This window comes from Macaca mulatta, chromosome 5 (genome assembly GCF_049350105.2).
Source record: "Macaca mulatta isolate MMU2019108-1 chromosome 5, T2T-MMU8v2.0, whole genome shotgun sequence".
NCBI classification, from domain to species: Eukaryota; Metazoa; Chordata; class Mammalia; order Primates; family Cercopithecidae; genus Macaca; species Macaca mulatta.
Window position 1 is genome coordinate 60,712,488 of NC_133410.1, and position 24,301 is coordinate 60,736,788.

Genomic DNA, 24,301 nt, shown 5'->3' on the forward strand with positions numbered 1-24,301 from the left:
CAAAAGGAATTATTTCTGAGTCGTGCAGAAGACACTAAATTGTGATGACTTTACAATTATGAATACTTCTTATTTCTTATTTTATGTGTAGTAAGTCTGCCTATCAGTATTCAAAGAACTGTAAGAGCAGAAAGGCATATTTTTCCAGGCTTACTTGAGAGCCTAGAAATTATTTTAATTTCTTAATTAAGAATTTATTCAGTCACTATCATAAAATGATCATAAACTCAAGTTTCTTAATTTTTATATTCACTTTTTTATATTCAGTTTTAAAAATATGTTTTCATATGCAAATTGTATTTCATAATGATAATACCAAAATTAAGACTTCAATTATGTTCATATAGCCTGTGCTTTGAATATCAGTGAATAGGTTATATATATGAGTTATGTAATTCATCCCGTGATGATGGCCGTAAGTCATTTCTAATGAACTTTTATTTTTTGTAGCCAAAGTAGTGTTAGTTACGGATTTATGTCTGTAAACCCATTTTATGTTACTGAAATGTCTAAATCGATGCTAAAAATCAATCACTGACACTTACTGAAAGAAAAATTTAGAAAAAAATATAAAATCTTTTTGGGGGATTTTTCTGCATTGACTGGATTTATTAAGAAATCTTAAAATTTTAAGTATGGTAAATTTTGGACTGAAGATAACTTCTAGGAGTAAGTGTGGAGATTATTTGTTTGAAAATGCTTTTATAATATAGTCAAGATTTAGAACACCTTTTTTGAAATGTAGATTACTGGTTTAAAGTTCAGATTACCAGCTTTTGAGATTCAGTGATAAATAGGGTATTTTCCAGAACAACAAAAACAATAATAAATATTTCTTATTATTTATCTATAATAAATAATAAAAAGATAAATATTTATCTATAATAAGTATTTCTTATTATGATTTTTTTCTTCTGGAAAACATCAGATGGGGGATAGGGTTAGTGTTGAATGTAAAGAAGTCTAAATTTTGGGTTGCCAGTATTTTTCTTTCATAAAGTATGTTTATCCTTAGAGACTGACCTTTTTTCCATGTTCACCTCACATAATACATTTGATTTACTTAAGTTCTTAATTGGTTGTTTTGTCTCTGGTGTCATATCTATCTGAAACGATCTTTAACATGGTCTCTAATTATCTTTCTTTTACCAGTTATTTGTCTTAATGCTTAAATCCTTCTGTAACTTAATATAAATTCTGAACGTAGCACAGTATTGAAAGGCACCATCTTCCTGAAGCATCATTGCTTTTAGCACTCTCATTCATAATTGTTTTCTCATTTCTCTGCACAATCACTGTATTAGTATCTGTTTAGTACTTCTTTCAAATTTGTTTGATAGTTACTTGCACATACAGTTGCCTTTCTCTATTGTATATTTATGGAAGGTATTGATTATAACACAATTATTTTTGTATTTGTATAATCCAATGAGTAGCCTACTGCTTTGCACTTAGTATGTAATTTGTAGATATTTGTTAAGTTGAATGGAATTTGTATGTATGGCATCCAGTTAATTAAAATATACTAGTTTTCTTTTCTTTTTTTTTTTTTTTTAGAGGAAGTCTAGCTCTTGTCCCTCAGGCTGGGGTGCAATGGTGCGATCTCGGCTCACTGCAACCTCCGCCTCCTGGGTTCAAGCAATTCTCCTGTCTCAGCCTCCTGAGTAGCTGGGATTACAGGCACCTGCCACGATGCCCGGCTAATTTTTGTATTTTAAGTAGCAATGGAGTTTCACCATGTTGACCAGGCTGGTCTCGAACTCCTAACCTCAGGTGATCTGCCCACCTCGGCCTCCCAAAATGCTGGGATTACAGGTGTGAGCCACCTTACCCGACCAAAATACACTAATTTTCTTATCCTTTGGAATAAATACCAGTTTGTTAAACTACAGAATGAACCATTGTTCTCTAGTACGGCAATGATATTTCTAACTTGAGGAGTAGTTTGAAATGTAATGCTAACGATCACAGTTGGTCCAAATGACCCTGCATTACCAAATTTCCATGTGACTTTGTATTTTGAGTGTAGAAAGATTTGAATTACCGTTAATGACAGACAAATTCATTCAGCTCTGACCATTGTTAAAATACCTTGGTTTTCATTATTATTTGTATTAAGTCAGACTTAATTTGGGAAGAAAGCGAAAAAGAATTCTAATTATCTTAGAAATCTAAGTAATATTACTGTTAAATAATGGTTTTTCTGTTTAAATAAAAGCAACTTCTACAGTGAAATGTCATCACCTTTAGTCTTTCAAAATTAAAAGGACTTAGCATGAACGAAAGTACAGAGACTCATATAAAAAAAACCTCTATAGGCCGGGTACAGTGGCTCATGCCTGTAGTCCCAGCACTTTTGAGAGGCCAAGGCGGGCAGATCACTTGAGGTCAGGAGTTTGAGACCAGCCTGGCCAACATAGTGAAAACTCATTTCTACCAAAATACACAAAAATTAGGTGGGCGTGGTGGTGTGCACCTGTATTTCCAGCTACTCCGGAGGCTGAGGTGGGAGAATCGCTTGAACCCAGGAGGCAGAGGCTGCAGTGAACCGAGATTCTGCCACTGCACTCCAGCCTGGGTGACAGATTGAGACCCTGTCTCAATAAACAAAACAAAACAAAACAAAACCTCTATATATCTATTTCTCAGATGCAACATTTTCAAGAATTTGCCATGAAGCTTTACACTATTCCTGCATACTTCAGTATGCATGTCTGAAAAACAAGGATCTTTTCTTACATAACTGGAGTAATTCCTTTATATTATTAGCACTCTCTTTCATAATTGTTTTCTCATTTCTCTGCACAATCACTGTATTAGTATCTGTTTAGTACCTCTTTCAAACTTGTTTGATAGTTATTTGCACATAGAGTTGCCTTTCTCTATTGTATATTTATGGAGGGTATTGATTATAACAAAATTATTTTTGTGTTTGTATAATCCAATGATTATACAAACATTTCAGTTCACATTCAGATTTCTTGTCTCAAAAATACTGTTTTTATAATCGTCCTGTTTGAATAGGATTTAAGTAAGACCTATTATTTTGCTGGTTATATCTCTGGAGTCTCTTTAATTCAGAACTGTTCTTACTCTATTCAAAAAAGATTTTTTGCTCCCATTCTATTTACGTGAAGAAAATGGTCAGTTTTGATGTAAAATGTTCCACATTTTAGATTTTTCTTTTTGGCTTCTATTTAACCCAGTGATTCTCAACCTCTTTCTTCTTCATGATTTTTATTGCTGTTGTTGTTTTTAATTTTCTCTTATAAGGGAACATTTAGCAATGTCTGGAGACATATTTGGTTATTACAGCCTGAAGGAGTGTTGCTAACTGGCATTGTGAATATAGGCCAAGGTTGCTGTCAAACATCCTAAATTACATAAGACAGCCCCAAACAACAAAGAATTATCTGGTCCAAAATGTTAATAGTGCTTTTACATTGAGAAACATTGATTTATCTTATTCCTGTATTTGCCTTACTAATTTCCATGTACTGGAAGTTATTTACATGTCTAAAAGTTCTATTAGATTATTTTTTATTGGGGGGACAAAAATTCTTTATAGGAGGTGCTGTGTATTTTATGTTGCATAACTCGGGGGCATGTTAGGTTTGGTTGTCCCACTTTTAGTAATTAAACAATGGGTTCAGGTAGTTAACAGCCTAATCCCTAAATGTAAAATTTCAAGTCACCTTTCCCAGAGCAGTGTGAAAGTTCAATGCTTTATTATTCCAGCATTGAATTTCCTGGTGGAAAGTATATTGAGCTAGTTAATTGGATAACTGGTCTCTTGGTGCTAGGTATTTAGAAATCTGCTATTTAAATAAAGGTCCTTGTGTCTGGTTTTTTCATCTGTAACAATGAATTGAACCTTGTGATTTCTAAGCCTCTTGCATTTTGATGGTTCTTTATTCATAAACATCATTTCATAAAATATCCAGCTGGTCAAAACAACACATTCAAACCACTTTAAATACAACTTTTTAAAAAGGCCAGTTTTAACTTTGATAGCTTTTTTCCCGCTTAGAGAATACATTTAGTAAGAACATTTCTTTCCTTCGTCTTCTCTCTTCATGGAAGTTATTTATATATTTCATTTAAATATAAAATATTTTCAAATACTTTCTTTAAAAATTTTTAATTTAATTTAATTTTATTTTTGAGACAGAGTCTTGCTCTGTCGCCCAAGCTGGAGTGCAGTGGCTCAACCTCGGCTCACTGCAACCTGCGCCTCCCGGGTTTAAGCGATTCTCCTGCCTCAGCCTCCCGAGTAGCTGGGATTATAGGAGTACACAACCATGCCTAGCTAATTTTTGTATTTTTAGTAGAGACAGGGTTTCACCATGTTGGCCAGGCTGGTCTCGAACTCCCAACCTCAGGCAATCCGCCCACCTCGGCCTCCCAAACTGCTGGGATTATAGGCGTGAGCCACCGTGCCCAGTTCAAATACTTATTTGAATTTCTTATTTGGACCACTTTTAATGTTTGTTATGTTCCAGAAGTTGGTTGTGATTCAAAAATTTTTTTTCCTGTAGAATAATATAATAAAAATGCAGTAGGTTTCAGAGGGAAAATTCATTTTAGTTTTTAATCTGAGCTGTCTCAGCTGGGGATCTGGTATGGCAGAGAGGTGTATGCCCATAATTTAATAAAGGAATACTTATTTTTGTATGTTTATAAGATTGCATCTCTTTATGCCAGTCTCTCTTCACTTGTTTTGTAATGTAACACAAGCTCTTTCTAGTTGGAAAAAGAGGAACTGGTATTAAAGAAGGAAATTCTCTTTTTCCTTGCTGAACTTTTATATCTCTTTTTCTTTCTCATTACCTTATGTACTTTCTACCCTGTATTGTGGTTCATTTTTACGCATGCTCATTAAAGAAATAAGTTCCTACATAGCAAGGCTGGTATCACACATTTCTTTATCTCCCATAGTATTAAACAGTATTTTTTACACGTAGAATGTTTGCAATAAATGTGTGTGTAATAAGTCAATGAAAATAGCATTTTATATCACCTGCTACCTAATGTAAGATTCTGTATCTCCAAGATCTATAAAATATACCTTTAGATGTATTTATTGTGATTACCTTGTTCTTCTCCAAATACACTAGAGCCTTTTAGAATCTGAAAGGGAAGAATCCCAAAATCATCTGGTAAATTTCACCTTCTTTATAGATTCTTATTTATTCAGTAGTCACCTGAATCCTGACAGTGAGTTAGACACACTTCTAATTGCTGGGTGTACACGACTAAACCAAAAAAGTGTTTGTTTTTACAGAGCTTAGAAAGACAATATGTATAATATTCACGTGTGATAAATCTATGAAAAAAATTAGGCAGAATTGAGGGTCTAAAGTTATAGATGGCTAAGAGAGAGACTTGGTTAGGTCACACAGGTAGCAACTAAATCTATTCTGGTACCTAGGCCTTCATATTTTAGCAGTGTCCTTAAAAGTAGTTCCTTCATTAATCATAAATGAGGAATGGGGAGGAAATAATAAATATTCATTCCTGTTCTTTTCTGTCATTTTGATAGCCCCTCCCTTTTCTAAAGCTCTCTATAAGAATTTCATAGTCATTTGAATTTACAGTTTTTTAAGTTACCAAGTTTTGCATATAGGGAGAACAGTGGGCCTAAGAATAACATAAGAACTTTTGTGGAGAAGCTTAACGTCAGTAAGAAAGTAAATGTTTCCGTATTTAGTATATCTCATCAAGAGATGGAAATGCAGTTTTCATAGTGAGTTTTCACCAGGCTAGTTAGGATATCTGTGGCATAGGGGACTTTGTGTAAGACAGTCTCTTCTGCTTGAAATTTGATATCTTCTGTGATTCAACTTCTAACCTGTCTTTTCAAACCTACAGTAAAACCCAGTGTTCTATCACATAGAAATTTTATACCTGCCAGTCCATGTTCCTTCTTTCTCTCCTCTTATACAAATCAATTTTTTTGTTCAAAATCCTTTTATTTTTTATGCATACAGTGTCTCCTTTGAACATCTTTAGCACCTCTGATCTCTACCTTCGATTAATCAGTTAACTATAGACTGCTCTTTGAGGTCTTTTACTTTCTAAAATATTCATTTAAAATACTGTATTATGGTATTTCATCTATTCATTTTACCTGTTCAATTTCATACATTTGTTTATTTGCTTTCATGTTTTCTTATTAAATTTAAATAATTGTAAATATTTTAATGAATTTCAGATATTAGAAAATTTCATTAGGAAACAGCCTTTTCTTTAGAAAGATTCATCTTCTGGACCTTTGTTTGACAATAAGAAAACATATTTTTTACTGCTATAATTTTGAATCACACTTTGCCATGCCCAAAAATTTGCTTCCTAAAGTATAATACTTCAGTCAGCCTATAAAATTCTTCCTTTCTCATACTTCTGCTACTACCTTTAAAGATAACTTAAAATTAGCCAGACCTGGTAGTGCATGCCTATAATCCCGTCGTTTGGGAGGCCAAAGTGGCAGGATCACTTCAGCCCAGGAGTTCCACACCCTGTTGCTACAAAAATAAAAAAAAATCAGTAAGGAGTGGTGTGTGCCTGTAATCCCCGCTACTTGGGAGGCTGAGGCAGGAGGATTACTTAATCCCAGGAGTTTGAGGCCAGCTTGGGCAACATAGCAAGACCATCCATGTCTCTTTAAAAAAGAATATATATGTACACATATATGCACAAACATATATATAATTTTAAAATATATATAATTTTTTAAAATTATTTTTGTATTTCTTACCTCCCTGCCATAAGGAGTTATTGATTAAAGTTAATGTAGTACAAAATTTTATGAAATTTAAAAAATATTTACAGTGTTTTTAGAATGTTGTGTTTATTTGTGTATAAAATATTTGAAATCTCAAATGTTATTCCATGTTAAACTGCTTTAGTTTAATGGAACTTTGTAGAGAAACTTACATTATTTCTTCCCAGATTTAACATTTAGTATTAAATGTGTTGATTAATTATAGCAGTATTCTTGGTTACTTGCTAGTTGACTTTTCAAGATGGAACAGTATCATTTCTGAGGTTATGATGGTTAAGGATTTATTCCTTAAGTTGTCTTTTTTATTACCTCCTGGATAGTAGGCATGAGCATGATTGTATTCTAGCTTATCAGTTATTTTTACATCTATTGTAGTTATTGCGGTGTTAGTAGTACCTTAGATTTGTGAAATAAACTAACTCTGATGATATTAAATAGTGATATTTTATATAATAATTATCAATTTATATCAGTAAGCAGAAAAGAGTATGTTTTAGTACCTATTTGTAAGTAGCACTGTGATAGGGAATATCAAAACAAAACTTTACTCCTGTCTTAGGAGTTTGTTATTTTCTAATTCTTTAAATTTCTTTAATTGAATCTGCTATACTTACATCAGTGTTTCTTAACATAGTAAATAGACACCTCAGGGCCCAGAGACCATTTCAAGGTGTCCATGAGGTTAAAACTATTTTTATCATAATATTGAGATGTTACTTGACTTTTTTACTATGTTGACATTTACAATGATGGTGCAAAAATAGTGATGGGTAGAACTTCTGGACCCGAAGGCCATGGAAACGAACTGTATTGATATGATTGTATTCTTCACTGCCACGCGCTTGAAGTTAAAAAAAAAAATGCTAGTTTAACTTTAAGAATGTTCTTGAAGCGATAAAATTAATTTTATGAAAACTCCCCTTTTGAACGCATGTTCTTTGAATATTACTGTGTGTAACAAAATGGGAAGTACACATAAAACACTTTTGCTGCATACAAAAAGTATAGTGTTTGTCTGGAGGAAAAATAACTGCTGTGTTTTGAGATGTGAGCTGAGTTAGCCTTTTACCCCCATGAAATGTCATTTTTATGGTAAAGTACAAATGAAAAACTACAGTTGTCAAACTTGGATATTTGGCAAATACTCCTAATCATGTTTTAAGTGAGTCTGTCACTTTAAGGAAAACAACAATACTTGTTGCCGATGATAGTTAAGCTTTCAAGCACAAATTAGAATTTTGAAACTTGTTTGCCTAGGCTTGACAGCTTTCCAGTACTTAAAGACTTTTTGGATGAAATCAGTGGTGAGATTAATGTATGTGATTTTTTGATACTGATATTTGTTACTTAATTTCCAATATGGTAAATATCAAGAAATATAGAGTTTATATAAAGTCCTTGGGAGTTCAGTACTTCATTGAGTCCTGAAAGCAAAACATTTAAAAACTGCTGATTTAATTAGGTATTCTATTCACAGTTAGAGTTTTCACAACCTAAGCATCACACTCAACCCTACATATAACTAATAAGCAAATTAAACTAGAAAAGAATATTAGAAAAGAAAATTAGGCTGCATATGAGTAAGAAAGTTTTGAATTCTTCCACAAATATAATTTTCTTCTTTTGTTAATCAACTGGCTTAGATGTCATGTTGAACTTTTTGGGGTTGCATTGTGTTTACCATTTTTAATTATGTTAACATATTTTTTCCCTCCCCTGCTTTCTTTTTATTTCTCTCCCCTCTTTTCCTTTCACTGTTCATTTCTCCCTTCCTCCCTCTTTTTGCAATTGTTTTATAGGTGGAGTCTTTCATTTTGGATCAGGATGATTTGGAAAATCCAATGCTGGAAACAGCTTCCAAGTTGCTCTTATCAGGTACTGCTGATGGTGCAGACCTCAGGACAGTAGATCCAGAAACACAGGCTAGACTGGAAGCTTTACTAGAAGCTGCAGGTATGTACTCTACATAGTAATAAGTCTACCTTATTATGTAAAGTTGCACATCAATCTAATAAAAGCTCTTGTTGTAGAATGATAATGGGTATTTAGAATGATACTATTAATAAAGGTTAATTGATTACTTTCTACTGAATTACGTGGAGCATTTTACTAAAGCATATTGTAATTTTCATTACCAGGGTAAAATCCACGTGCTGCAGTTGACCTTATAGAGAGAGATTTCTTTTTCAGTTGAGTTTGATTATTCATGAATTATGTATTTGTGAATTTGCCTACCTGCAAAAATGCATTTTAACTTCAAAATCAGTACTAGTAGTCTTTCATAGGCATGTGTAAAGCGGTGAAACATTTCAATCACCCTACGTACATGCTTCCAGCAGAAGTTGAACAAAGTCATGCTCTACATTCTTGTTTCAACTCTCCTGCCATAAATAAGTGTCCTTTTGTGGCCTATTTAATGCCAGGTTTTACACATTTTTGTGATTTTTGTTGATGTTAATTTTTTAATTTTTTATTTTTGTGGGTACATAGTAAGTGTAAGTATTTGTAGGATACATGAGATATTTTGATACAGGCATGCAATACATAATAATCACATCAGGGTAAATGGGCTATCCATCACCTCAAGCATTTATCCTTTGTGTTACAAACAACCCAGTTATATTATTTTAGTTATATTTAAATGTACAATTAAATTATTTTTGACCATAGCCACTCTGTTGTGCTAGCACATACTAGGTCTTATTCATTTTTTCTAACTATTTTTTTTTTTTTTTTGGTACTCATTAACCATCCCCACTTCCCCACCCGCACTGCCCCAACTACCCTCCCCAGCCTCTGGTAATCATCCTTCTACTCTATCTTGGCTATTGTGCATAGTGCTGCAATTAACATGGGAATGCAGATACCTCTTCAATGTACTGATTTCCTTTCTTTTGGGTGTACACCTAAGAGTGGGATTGCTGGGTCATATGGTAGCTCTATTTTTACTTTTGGGAGGGACCTCCAAACTGTTCTCCATATGGTTGTATTAATTTACATTCTCACCAATAGTGTATGAGGATTCCCTTTGTCCACATCCTCTCCAGCATTTATCATTGCCTGTCTTTTGGCTAAGTCATTTTAACTGGTATGAAATGATATCTCATTGTAGTTTTGATTTGCATTTTTCTGATGATCAGTGATGTTGATACCTTTTCATATGTGTATTTGCCATTTATATGTCGTCTTTTGAGAAATGTCTGTTCAAATCTTTGGCCCATTTTTGGATCAGATTATTAGATTTTTTTTATCCTATGGTTTGAGCTCCTTATGTATTCTGATTATTAATTCATTGTTAGCTGGGTAGTTTGCAAATATTTTCGCCCATTCTGTGGTTGTCACTTCAGTTTGTTGATTTTTTTTTCTTTTTTTTTTTTTTTTTTTTGCTGTTCAGTAGCTTTTTAACTTTATGTGATCCCACTTGTCCTTATTTGCTTTAGGAACCCATTCTTTTATGGTATATTACTCAAGAAATCTTTGTCCACTCTAATGTCCTGGGGAGTTTCCCCAATGTTTCCTTTTAGTAGTTTCATAGTAGAGGTCTTAGGTTTAAGTCTTGAATCCATTTTGATTCTATTTTTGTATATGGTGAAAGATCGGGGTCTAGTTTCATTCTTCTGAATATGGATATCCAGCTTTCCCAGCACCATTTATGGAAGAGACTGTTCTTTCCCCACTGTATGTTCTTGGCAACTTTGTCAAAAATGAGTTCGCTATACATGTATGGATTTATTCCTGGGCTTTCTATTGTATTCTGGTGGTCTGTATGTGTACTTTTATGCAACAATCATGCCATTTTGGTTACTATAACTCTGTAGTGTAATTTGAAATCAGGTAATGTGTTTCTAGTCTTGTTCTTTTTCCTCAGGATACCTTTGACTATTCTGGAACTTTTGAGGTTCCATGTAAATTTAGGATTGTGATATGGTTCAGCTCTGTGTCCCCACCCAAATCTTACCTTGAATTGTAATCCCCATTATCCCCATGTGTCAAGAGAGGAACCCAGTGGGAAGTGATTGGATCATGGGGACAGCTTGCCCCATGCTGTTCTTGTAATAGTGAATGAGTTCTCACAAGATCTGATTTATAAGGGGCTCTTCTCCTTCTGCCCCTCACACTTCTCTCTCCTGCTGCCATGTGAAGAAGGTCCTTGATCCTTCACGTTCTGCCATGATTGTAAGTTTCCTTAGGCCTCCTAGCCATGTGGAATTGTGAGTCAATTAAACTGCTTTTCTTTATAAATTACCCTGTCTCGGGTATTTATAGCAATGTGAAAACAGACCAATATAGCTTGCTTTTTCTATTTTTGTAAAGAATATCATTAGTATTTTGATAGGAATTGCATTGAATCTGTAAGTTGCTTTGGGTAGTATGTACATTTTAACAGTATTGATTCTCCCAACCCATGAACATGGAATATTTTCCCATTTTTTTTGTGTGTCCTCTTCAATTTTTTGCATCAGTGTTTTATAGTTTCCATTGTAGAGATCTTTCATTTCTTTAAGTTCCTTCCTAGGTATTTTATTTTATTTGTAGCTATTTTAATGGCATTACTTTCTTGATTTGTTTTTCAGATTGTTGGTTCTTGGCATATAGACATGGTACTGAGTTTTGTATGTTGATTTGTTCCCTGCAACTTTACTGAATTTATCAGTTTTAATTTTTTTTGGTGAAGTCTTTAGGTTTTTCCAAATACAAGATTATATTATCTGCAAGCAAGGATAATTTGACTTCTTCTTTATCAGTTTGGTTGTCTGTTTCTTTCTCTTGTCTGATTGCTCTGGCTAGGACTTGCAGTACTGTGTTGAATAGAAGTAGTGAAAGTGGGCATCCTTATCTTGTTCCAGTTCTCGGGGGGATGCTTTCAACTTTTTCCCATTTAATATAATGTTGGCTGTTGGTTTGTCATAGATGGCTTTTACTACCTTGAGATATGTCCCTTCTATGCCAATTTTGCTAAAGGTTTTAATCATAAAGGGATGGCTGGATTTCATCAAATGCCTTTTCTGCATCATTGAGATGATCATATGATTTTTGTTTTTAATTCCTTTTATATGATGTATCACATTTATTGACTTGCATGTATTAAACCATCCCTACATTCCTTGGTATACCCATTTGATTAAGATATATTATCTTTTTGCTATGCTGTTGGATTCTGTTAGCTAGTATTTTGTTGAGGATTTGTGCATCTATGTTCATCAGGGATCTGTAGTTTTCTTCCTTCCTTCCTTCTCCCCTCTCCTCCCCTTCCTTCCCTCTTTTTTCCCTCTCCCCTTCCCTCCCCTCCCCTCCTTTCCTTTCTTGGTTTCAGTGTTACGGTGATACTGACTTCGTAGAATGATTTAGGGAGGATTCCCATTTACCCTGTGGGTTCTGCTGAAGAAAGTTTGTGCCCAGTTGAAATTATTATAAAATTCAGTTGGAAGCTTTTTTCACCCTTTGACCCCTCCCTAATTCTGCTTGCTGCCTTCCCTGAGGGCCTCTATCAGATGCAGTCAGGGATGGCTTCCCTGGGCTCAAGTTGGAGACTGGGTGTGCTTGCAAGGCTCTTCCCGCTGCTGCTTCTACCTTTATATTTCATGTGGCTCCTTATATTCATTTTTGTTATAGGTGAGGTTAAATCCTTCTCCCGTGATCTGGATTTTCAGATTCCCCAGTGGACATGTGTGTTTGGAGATACATACTCCCTCTCATACTTTGGGAACTCAGTTATTTTACTGTCTCACAGAATTTGCAGCGATGTGCCACTTCTTTCAGAGAATCTGTGAATTCTTTTGGTTTTCCTGGTAATGTTCCTGCTGTGGTTCTTAGAGCCAGAGTTTGTGGTGTGAGTCTCCACATGCTATTCTGCCCATCCAAGTGAGAGCTGCATGTTACCCTGTTTCCTCTTCTCTCTGCCATCTTTCTTTCTAAGTCCAATGTTTCTTTGTTGATTTTCTCTGTGGAAGATCTGTCCAATGCTGAAAGTGGAGTGTTAAAGTCTACAGCTATTTTTATATTGGGGTTCTATCTTTCCCTTTAGCTCTAGTATTTGCTTTATATAGCTTGGTGTCCCAGTGTTAGGTGCATATGTATTTAAAATTGTTATATCCTCTTGCTTAATTGACCCCTTTGTCATTATGTAATGATCTTTGTCTCTTATATTTTTGTGTTGAAATCTATTTTGTGCAATCTAAGTATAGCTACTCTTGCTCTTTTTTTGGTTTCCAGTGGCCTGGAATTTCTTTTTCAATCCCTTTATTTTCACTCTGTGTGTATCTTTATAGGTAAAGTGTGTTTTTTGTAGGCAACAGGTCATTGGGTCTTGTTTTTTATTCATTCAGCCTCTGCATATTTTTTAATGGTAGTCCTTTAAGTCCATTTATGTTTAGTGTTGTTATTGACAAGTGAAGATTTACTCCTGTCATTTTGTTATTTGTTTTCAAGTTGTTTTGTAGTGTTATAGTCCTTCTTCCTGCCTTTTAGTGAAAGTGATTTTCTCTGGTGATATGCTTTAATTTCTTGCTTTTTATTTTTTGTATCCATTGTATGTTTTTTGATTTGAGGTTACCATGAGGCTTGCAAATACTATCTTATAACCAATTATTTTAAGCTGATAACAGCCTAACACCACTTCCATAAACAAATTTAACAAGCTAAAAGAAAACCAATGATTCTACACCTTAAGTTTGTCCCCTTACTTTTTAACTTTTTGTCATTTCTATTTATATCTTACTGTGCTGCATATGTCTTGAAAAGTTGTTGTAGTTATTATTTTTGATTGATTAATCTTTTAGTGCTTCTACTTAAGGTAAGAGTTAACATACCACAGTTACAGTGTTATAATATTCTGTGTACTTAATATCACCAGTCAGTTTTGTACCTTCAGATGATTTATTTTTGCTCATTAACATTCTTTTCTTTCTGATTGAAGAAATCTCTTTAGTGTTTCTTGTAGGACAGAAGTGTCGATGATGAAATCTTTTAACTTTTGTTTGGGAAAGTCCCTCTTTCTCCTTCATGTTAAAGGGATATATTTGCCAGATGTACTATTATAGGATAAAATTTTTTTGCCTTCAACATTTTATGTCATGCCACTGTCTCCTGGGCTATAAGGTTTCCACTGAAAAGTCTGCTGCTAGATGTATTGGAGCCCCATTGTATGTTATTTGTGTCTTTTTCTCTTGCTGCTTTTAGGATCCTTACCTCCTTGACCTTTGGAAATTTGATTATTAAGTGCCTTGGGGTAGTCGTCTTTGGGTTAAATCTGCTTAGTGTTCTGCAGCCTTCTTGTACTTAAATTTTGGTATCGTTCTCTAGGTTTGGGAAGTTCTCTGTTACTATACCTTTACCCTATAAACTTTCTACCCCATCTCTTTCTTTACCTCCTCTTTAAGTCCAATAACTTTTAGATTTGCCATTTTGAGACTGTTTTCTGTATCTTGTAGGCATGCTTCTTTCTTTTTTATTCTTTTTTTTTGTCTGCTTTGACTGTGTATTTTCAAATAGACTGTCTGTAAGCTCACTAATTCTTCTGCTTGATCAATTCTGCTATTAAGAGACTCTGATGCATTCTTCACTGTGTCTGTTACATTTTTCAGCTCCAATATTGCTGTTTGATTCTTTTCAGTTATTTCAGTCTCTGTGTTAAATTTATCTGATAGAATTCTGATTTCCTTCTCTGTGTTATCTTTTTTTTCTTTGAGTGTCCTTAATACTATTTTGGTTTTTCTTTCTGAAAGGTCACATATCTCTGTTTCTCCAGAATTGGTCCCTGGTGCCTTATATAGTTCATTTGGTGAGGTCATGTTTTCCTTGATGGTCGTGATCCTTGTAGATGTTTGTTGGTGTCTGGGCACTGAAGAATTAGGTATTTATTATAGTCTTCACAGTCTGTGCTTGTTTGTACCTGTCCTTCTTTGGAAGGCTTTCTAAGTATTCGAAGCGACTTGGGTATTGTGATCTAAGCCATGTCTGCATTGGGGAGCACCCCAATCCCAGTATTGCTATGATTTTTACGGATTCATAGAGGTACCACCTTGGTGGTTTTATGTAAGATCTAGAAGAATTATCTGGATTACCAAGTAGAGACTATTGTTCTCTTTCTTTCTCCCAAACAAATGGAGTCTCTCTCTCTCTCTCTCTCTCTACTGAGCCACCTGGAGCTGGGGTTGGGGTGACACAAGTACCCCTGGGGCCCCCACCACTGGGACTGTGCTAGGTGAGACTTGAAGCCAGCAGAGCACTGGGTCTCATTCAATGCCCGTTGTGACCGCTACCTGGCTACCACCTATGTTTGCTGAAGGCCCTAGGGCTCTACAGTCAGCAGGTGGCGAAGCCAGCCAGACTTGTTTTTTTCCCCTTCAGGATGGCAAGTTCCCCTAGGCCCTAAGCTAGTCCAGAGATGCCATCTGGAAGCCAGAGACTGAGGTCAAAAACCTTAGAAATCTATCTGATATTCTATTGTACTATGTCTTAGCTGGCACTCAAACCACGATATACAGTCCTTCCCACTCTTCCTCTTTCCACAGGTAAGGAGTCTGAGTCCATGGCCACCACCACCAGAGGCCCACAGGGAGTACTGCCAGGCTACCGCCAATGTGCAGTTAAGGCCCAAGGGTTCTTCAGTCAGCTTGTGATGAAAGCTGCCAGGCCTGAGACTCACCCTTCAGAACAGTGGGCCCCCTCTCTACCAGGACAGCTCCAGAAATGTCGTCTAAGTGCCAAGCCTTGGAATAGGAGATCCCAAGAGTCCGCTTTCTACTCAGCACCCCCGCCGCACCCCAACTGTGCTCTCACTGTTGCCACCATTGCTGGGAATGTGCTGGTTTTCACATGAAGCTGGCACATCCCAGTCTCAACCTAGGCAGGTGGCATACTACTTGGGTGTCACTGCTGGTTCTTCAGGGCCCAAGGGCTCTTTAGTCAGTAGGTGATGGATCCTTCCAGGGATGGATTCTTTTCTTCAAGGGAGCAGGTTCCCTTCTGGCACAGGTTGTGTGTAGAAAGGTTGTCCAGGAGCCAGGGCCTGGAATGGAGGCCTCACGAATCTGACTGGTGCCCTATCCTACTCTGGCTAAGTTTGTATCCAAGATGCAAGACCAAGTTGTCTCTGCTCTTTTCTGTCAAGCAGAAGGAAGGGGTCTCTTTTGGAGCCTTAAGCTGTGCTGCCTGAGGTTGGGAGAGGGGTGACTCAAGCACTCCCTTAGCCGCCCAAGTGGTGGCTCAGGAAGTTACCTGCTCCCCTTCCCCCATCCAGTGACTCCAAGTCCATCTTGGCACTAGGACTTGCCTAGGAATTGCAGTCCTGTGGCTTAGACTGCCCCTCAACTTCACTTAGGGCCCCAGAGCACTACAGCCCGTGGTGACAGGGCTTGCTGGAAGTCAAACTTGGACTGCTGGGATGGACAATTCCCTTGTGACTAGGGCTGGTCCAAATGCTCCCTCCACGAGCAGGCCTCAACTGAGTTCAGCCTGTTTCTGCTCTCCGCTGTGACAGGGCAGCACTGAGTTCAATGCAAAGGCTCACAGTTGCTGTACTCTCCCTCTTACAGTTGCACAGTTCTTTGCACCATGTGGGGAGCTGCTAGTGGATTAGGGAGGGGTGTCATTGGCAATTCAAAACTGTCTTTTCTACCCTCTTTAATGCCTATTTCAGCAATATGAAGTCAAAACCAGGCGCTGTGTGTGCTCACCTGATTTTGGGTTCGTATGAAGATGCTCACTTTGTGTAGATAGTTGCCAAACTTGGGGAGGGGTGGGGAGATCACTAGAGCCCCCTATTCAGCCATCTTACTCCATCTATCTTGGTGGCGAAGCCAGCCAGACTTGTTTTTTCCCCTTCAGGGTGGCAAGTTCCCCTAGGCCCTGAGCTGTCCAGAGATACCATCTGGGAGCCAGGGACTGAGGTCAAAAACCATTCGAAATCTGTCTGATATTATATTGTACTGTGTCTTAGCTAGCACTCAAACCATGATGTACAGTCCCTCCCACTCACTGTTTAAAATGGCACCCAAGCAGAGTGCTGTCTAGTGTTCTTAAGTGGAAAAAATATGTTTTAGGTTCAGGCATGAGTTTTACTGCTGTTGGCTGTGAGTTAAATGTTAATGAATCAACAACATATATTAAATAAGTTGTATTTTACACCATGGAATGCCATGCAGCCATAAAAAAGAATAAAATCATGTCCTTTGCAGTAACATGGATGCAGCTGGAGCCCATTATCCTAAGTGAATTAATGCAGGAACAAAAAACCAAATGCCACGTTCTTTCTTATAAGTGGCAGCTGAACATTGAGTACACATAGACACTAAGAAGGGAACAGTAGACACCAGGGCCTACTTGAGAATGGGAGGAAGGTGAGAATTGAAAAGTTCCTTATCGGATTCTATGCTCATTACCTCGGTGATGAAATAATCTGTACCCTGAACCCCCACAACATGCAATTTACCCACATAACCAACTTGCATGTATACTTGCTGTACCTAAAATAAAAGTTGGAAGGACACACACAAAAAAGGTACATTTAAACAGAAACACACATAAAACAGGGTTATGTGCATTAATGACAATGCTGTGGCCAGGGGCTGCCTAACGCTGTATTTCTCCCAGGAGCAGTTGTTGAGTATAGTATTTGCTAATTCCGTGTTTCTAGCAACTTAACATAACTACTATGAATAACTGAATAATGAGAATTGACGATATATAATTTTCCCCACTTGTTTGTTAGAGACTGTAGGCTGAAACTTTCTCATGTGAATCATCGTGGTATTTTTGTGAAGTGGATCATTATGTTATCCCCATAGGAACAATGTTTTAATTAGGGAGTATATACACACACACACACACACAGATTTAGCGCTATATATCATATCTTAAATATAAGGAGGTGATAATGAAATATCTATAATCATTTTAAAGACATACATTTTCTTAGGTTTTGTAAAGTAGACATAAATACACTATGAACACTAATTGTTCATGGTTTAAGAACCCCAGTGCACTACCTATTTTACATGCAATGTATGTAAACTGCTACTTTATTATTGTGTAAAAATATTATTGTTTCAGTAAACATCTTGTAATACAGTATTTAAATATTTGAAGGACTCATGGTTAAACTTGATTTCCATCCAAGGTAAAATTCTAGAATGGATTATTAAAAGGATCTTAACCAAATAGACTTGAAAACATAATAAGGGCATGTGCACAGTCCTGTCTTGGAGTATAGAAAACTATTTGTACAGAAGAGTAGAGACCTAATTTAGCATTTTCCAGCAATTTGACATTGCTCTAGAAGTTTATGAGAGAGAAATGCGGATTATGAAATTATTTAAAAATATGCCTCAGAGGAGCAGGGAATGTTTCTCCTGAAGACAAGAAGACTTAGGTTAAATAAAATGTTCTTCAAATGCTTAAAAGACTGTCATACAGATTTGTTTTCTGTGGCCCCAAGAGGCACAACAAGATTCAAAGATGTTACATGGAAGTAGATTTTACATAAAAGCTGATTTTTGGAGATAAGGTACCTTTTCATATAATGCAAATAGTTGCTTCGTTTTTCTAAGTTGTGTAATTATTTCTATTTTTTATATTTTCTTTATGGTAGCTAACAAGCTAGCATTCCCCCTACTTCCCTTCCTTTCTTTCTCCACCTCTTTCACTTTTCGTCTCCCTCACTCCTTTATTTCCTTCCCTGTTTAAATGGAAATTTCCACATACAAATCTAAGAGAAGAGCGTAATGAAACCTCTGTATGTTTATCCATCATCCGGCTTCAGCAGTCTTCAGTGTACAGGCAGTCTTTTTTCCTATCTGCCTATTATCACCTTGCTGACATCTCCACTTATGTTAATTTAAAGCAAATCTAAGTACCATACCATTTCATATATAAATATTTTAGTATGTATCTGTAAATTAAGAGTGTTTAAAAAGAAATATAGCCATAATACTGTTTCAGATTTAAAGGAAAAAAAAGGAATTCCTTAATATTGCCAGTATCCTGTCAGTGTTGAGATTTGTTCAATTATTTTCTTTTTACAGTTGTTTTAAATCAGGATCCAAACAAGGTTTACATAGTTTTAATGTTAATTATTTTTCTTAAATAAATACACATACTATGTACCCATAAAATTAAAAATTTAAAAAAATTGTCTTAAGTTTAATCGTAACAGTTCTCTTTTTTTTTCTTTTTTCTGTTTATTTGTTGAAGAAATAGTCACTTCTCTCAGTTTATGGATTGTGCCAGTTGTGCTTTTGTGTGTTGTATTTCCTATTTTAGATCCAGATAGTTGATCAGATTCAGATTTATTCTGATTTTGGCAAGAATAGACATTCATAATGCTGTGTATTTCCTTATATATCTATCACATAGGCCCTGTCTGGTTGGTTCTCTTTTTGTGATGTTGAGATTGAACAAGGTTTAGGTATCCAATATGTTTCTTGAGAAAGGATGCTTGAGAGGTAAAATTTTTTAGACCATCTGAAAATGCCTTTCTTACTATCCTCATACTTGATAGTTTAGCTAGGTATAGAGTTCCAGTTTAAAAAATCACTCTCAGGCCTTTAAAGTTACTAAACTTCTGGTGTTGCCACACTTATTTATGACTTAACCCTGTCTCTGTACCATTTGTCCCTGTTCTCCTTCTCCAAAGCTTTATAATTTTGGCATTATAAAATTTCAGTCTCATTTTCAATACTTTGGTTGGCTTTTCATATTTAAGATTTTCTTCAGATGTCTGGTGATCCTTGGGTTCTGTTTTTAGTCTAGCAATGCCATAAAAAGCTAAATTGGAAAGTCTGGATGCATGTTTTGTTGGTGCATTTTACTATACAGCATGGATTAGTTTTCTATTGCAGCATAACAATTTACCATAAATATAGTGGTGTGAAACAACACCCATTTATTATCTCTTAAATTTCTGTGAGCCAGACATCTGGGGACAGTGTGACTGGATTCTCTTGCTTATGGTCTCAAGGCTGAAATCAGCTATCCTATGTTCCTTATCTGTAGGCTGTGGGTGAACATTTACTTCCAAATTTATTGTTTTTGGTAGCAGGATTTAGTTCCTTGCAATTGTAGAATCAAGATCCTGATTTTTTTATGGGCTGTCATCTCCATAAGGTTGCCCACATTCTTTGACATGTGGCACCCTCCATCTTTAAGTCAGCAGTGACAAGTAGAATCCTTCTTGTGCTTTTAATCTCTGGCTTCCTTATCTCCAACCAGCCAAAGAAATGTCTGCCTTTCACAAGCGCATTTGATTGGGTCAGGCCCACCAGGTTAACTTCGCTGTCTTTAAGTCAACAATGCCATGTAATATAACTTAATTTTGGGAGTAAAATTTGTCAAATTCACAGTCCCTAGATTGTAGGATGTGTACGTCAGGGACAGGTAACCTTGGGATCATTTTATTAGATACACACCTGTCAGTGTTTATCTTCTGAATAATGAACCCAGCTACCATAATTCTGGGAGCTGACAGTGGGAATGGGGCTGAGGCTTTCACTACTTATCATGTAAACTTTCACTTAATGCTTTTATGTAGTACTTCATGTCATCCTCCTGTATACCTGATGTCTCCTAGTCCAGGGCCTTTCTAGTTTGGTTTCTTTAGAGAATAATCACCTGGGTGTTTAGTTTGGCAATGAAGACTCGTGTCTGATTACTCCTCGCAAGTGTTCGGCTGGTCTCCCTTTTTTCTAACCAAAACCTCACCCCTGTATCTGGTACATCTAATACCTGACTCCCGTTGGGCTAGTGGTCTGTTTTTCTTTTGATAGTGGTGTTTCAGTTTATTCTGTTCTATAAGTTAGTTACATCTCTGGTTTACTTTGTCTTTATACATTTTAGCTTATATATTTAGCTTATATACAAATTTTTCCTAGTTTTATCATAGAAGGAGTTTCTTTTGCATTTTAGCCCTCTGAGTAAGTTCTAAGAGGAAGATAATTATGCATTCAATTATCTTAAAATCAGATAATATTTAATAAGTTTAATAGTGTTAGTAATATTATTAATAGTTTTATTATGAAATAATAATATAAATAATATTTTAATGTGTCCTCTATCTGAATTTCTGTGGTTCTGTTGATTAAATGAGAGAATTTGGAAATAATAATCTGGTCATTTTGTTCTTTTTTTTTCTTTTGGAGAGAGTCTCGTTCTGTCTCCCAGGCTGGAGTGCAGTGGCACGATCTTGGCTCACTGCAACCTTCACCTCCTGGGTTCAAGCGATTCTACTGCCTCAGCCTCCCAAGTAGCTGGGACTATAGGCGCACACCACCACGTCCAGCTAATTTTGTGTATTTTTAGTAGAGATGGGGTTTTACCATGTTGCCCAGGCTGGTCTCGAACTCCTGAGCTCAGGAAATCCACCTGCCAAGTAGTAGGATTACAAGCATAAGCCACTGCACCCAGACCTTTTCTGTTTTTTGATCTTCACTTTAATATTCAATAGCTGGAGAAGACCAGAAAAAAATAGAATCACCATAATTCAGGGTAGCTAGAATTAGTTTTTGATTACTGTTAATTAATTTGAAAGATTACCATCACTGTCTTTGGTTTCTTCCTAGTTATCTTCATTAAAATAGTTATCTTTACTTATGAAGATACAAGAAGTTCATAAAGATTTAAAGTGAGATTTTCTTTTTTTTTTTCTTTTTGAAACAATGGTTAGTTTTTACTGAGCCAGATCTGTCCTCTTGCCTAGTTCCTGTTGCTATCACTGACAAATATTTGTTGTATAGTGATCTTGGATGGCTGAAAAATTGGAGCTAATTTTTTTCATGTGGAAATTCTTCTGTGATCTTGATCTCAATAGTGCCTTCATATATTTAACCAAAAGAAGATCTATTAAATATTGTAGTAGATTCAGAATATAGTATGACTTTTAATATTAGTGACGTAAATTATCAGACCAAGACAATTTTTATTCTTTGTACATCTTAATTGTAGCCGATACGAAATTTGACTACTCTGAACATTTTTTATGGCTATAATCATAAAGGCTTCTTGGCAGATTTATTTTTGGTTTTGTGAGATATAACATTTGATATGTTAGTTTTTTTATTAAAGAAAAGCATAAAAATATACCTAAAAGTACTAATCTAAAAATCATTCAGGACAGCAAAAGAAAAAAATATTTTAAAGGCAAAGATGGTTAATAACCACCTGTGTGAGACCTAATTGTTGCTTTTGCAGATATCTCTATAAAGCATGCTTACCCCTAACCTTTTTATTCTAACTTGGTGCTTAATCTAGGCTGCCTACTTTATTATAAAGTGCACTATAAAAGTATACACTTTCAGAACTTTAAACATGAAACTTATGTGATATTATTGAACACCTTTCACTGTTATGTACTTATCTGTGCAGATATGTTTAATACCAAGTGAGTGGTCCTTTTTGTTTTAGTTAACGAGTTTGTTATAAAACCTATAATAGCCTTTCTTTAATGTGCATCGGAATCATATGGGGATCTTTTTTAAAATGCAGGTTTTGGATCAGTACATCATAGGGCCTGAGATTCTGCATTTCTGACAAGCTCCCAAGCGATAGCAGTGCTTCTATTCAGTGGACCACATGTTGGATAGCAGGGTTCTGTAATATCCATCATAACATTAGAGGTAAAGGTTTTTAATCCTAGCTGTTTATCAGAATTGCCTTAGAGCCTTTAAAATATGTAGATGCCAGGCCCTGCTTTCTACTTACTGAATTGGATCCCCAGATGTAGAAAAGCTCAGCATCTATATATTTGAAAAGCACTACAGGGGGCTGGATCACACCTGTAAACCTAGCCCTTTGGGAGGCCGAGGCATGTGGATGACTTAAATCAGGAGTTCAAGACCAACTTGGGCAACATAGTGAGACCGTGTCTCTACCAAAAAGCCAAAACAAAACAAAACATAAAACAATTAGCCAGGCATGATGACCTGTGCCTGGTCCCAGGTGCTCAAGAGGCCAAAGTGGGGGATCACTTGAGCCCGGGAGGTCGAGACTGCAGTGAACCATGATCATGCCACTGTACTTCAGCTTGGGCAACCGAGTGAGACCTTATCTTAAAAAAAAGCAAAAACAGTACCACAAGTGATGCTGATGGGCAGCTTCTATTAAGCACCACTGAATTAAAATAATAAAGGTTAGGGGTAAGAATGCTTCATGCTTTATAGGGATATCTGAAAGAGCAACAGTTAGGTTTCATGCAGATGGTTACTAACCATCTCTGCTTTTGAATTTTTTTCTTTTTTTTTTAGTTTTGCAGTTCTGAATGGTTTTCAGATTAGTACTTTCAGATGATTTAAGTATATGTGGTAAGTTGTAGACATAATTCATTTATAGCTTATTTTTATATATAGTCTAGAATGCCTTTTTAGGCCATATTTTGTTCACAGGTGATAGCCTAGTAAACATTCTTAAGCAAAATTGGACATTGGCCCGATGCAGTGGTTTACACCTGTAATTGGGAGCACTTTGGGAGGCTGAGGTGGGAGGATCACTTGAGATTAGGAGATCTAAACTACCCTACACAACATAATGAGACCCTACCTCTACAAGAAAGTTTAAAAATTAGCTGGGTGTCCTCCTGTGGTGGCTCACACCTATAATCTCAGTACTTTGGGATGCTGAGGCAGGAGGATTCCTTATGCCCAGGAGTTCAAGAGCAGCCTTGGCAATGTAGTGGGACCCCGATTCCTCCAAAAAGTAAAATAATTAGCCAAGCATGGTAGTACACACCTGTAGTCCCAGCTACTTGGGAGCCTGAGGCAGGAAGATTTTGAACCCAGGATGCTGAGGCTGCAGTAAACTGTAATCGTGCCATGCACCCAGCCTGGGTAACAGAGCGAGACCCTGTCTAAATAAAAAAAAGAAGAAGAAAGAAAAATTAGCCTAGTGTGGTGGTGTGAGCCTATAGTTCCAGCTACTGGGAGGCTGAGTTGGGCAGATCACTGGAGCCCAAGAGTTCAAGACTGCAGTGAACTATGACCATGCCACTGTACTCCAGCTTGGGTGACAGAATAAGATCCTGTCTCGAAAAAAAATAATATTAATTAAAAAAAATAAAATGTAGACATTTAACAAATCATAGAGATGGTGCTAGCTTCTGGCACTACTGGCGTCAATGAGTCAAAAATAATTTTATCAGGACTCTGTCCCCTTCTCTTTCTGTGTCTCTGTTCTCCTCTATGTTGACTTTATTTTGGGCAGTCTTTTTCTGTATGTGGTGACAAAAGTGGCTAAATAGCTTATGACTCACATCTTACCAATTTAGCAACCTTTGAATATACGTTCTTTCAAAGATATGACAGAGTCTAATTGTCCCATCATAGGCTAAAGGCCCATTTCTGGCACCAGAGGGTCACAGGATCAAGTACCTATGAACCACATGGAATGAATAAGATTATTAGAAAACTGGAGAAGAGTGATTCCTCAAAAGATGCTGGGCAGCCGATATATATGTCTACTCTACCATTTGGAGGTTATTTGTTAACATACACAGTATAGCTTTAAGTAACTTGAATTTTGCTTTGTTTCTCC

The 24,301-nt window shown here is 36.3% G+C and overlaps 1 protein-coding gene across 9 annotated transcripts in view; it reads left to right on the top strand.

The window, feature by feature from the left end:
- The window catches only part of ANKRD17 (ankyrin repeat domain 17), a 182,527-nt gene that overhangs the window by 71,954 nt on the left and 86,272 nt on the right, over positions 1-24,301 (top strand). For all 9 annotated transcript variants that reach the window (XM_028848507.2, XM_028848508.2, XM_028848511.2 and 6 more), the window contains exon 2: positions 8,584-8,737. In XM_028848507.2, the coding sequence (XP_028704340.2) occupies positions 8,584-8,737 (154 nt within the window). The remainder of the gene's footprint in view (positions 1-8,583; positions 8,738-24,301) is intronic.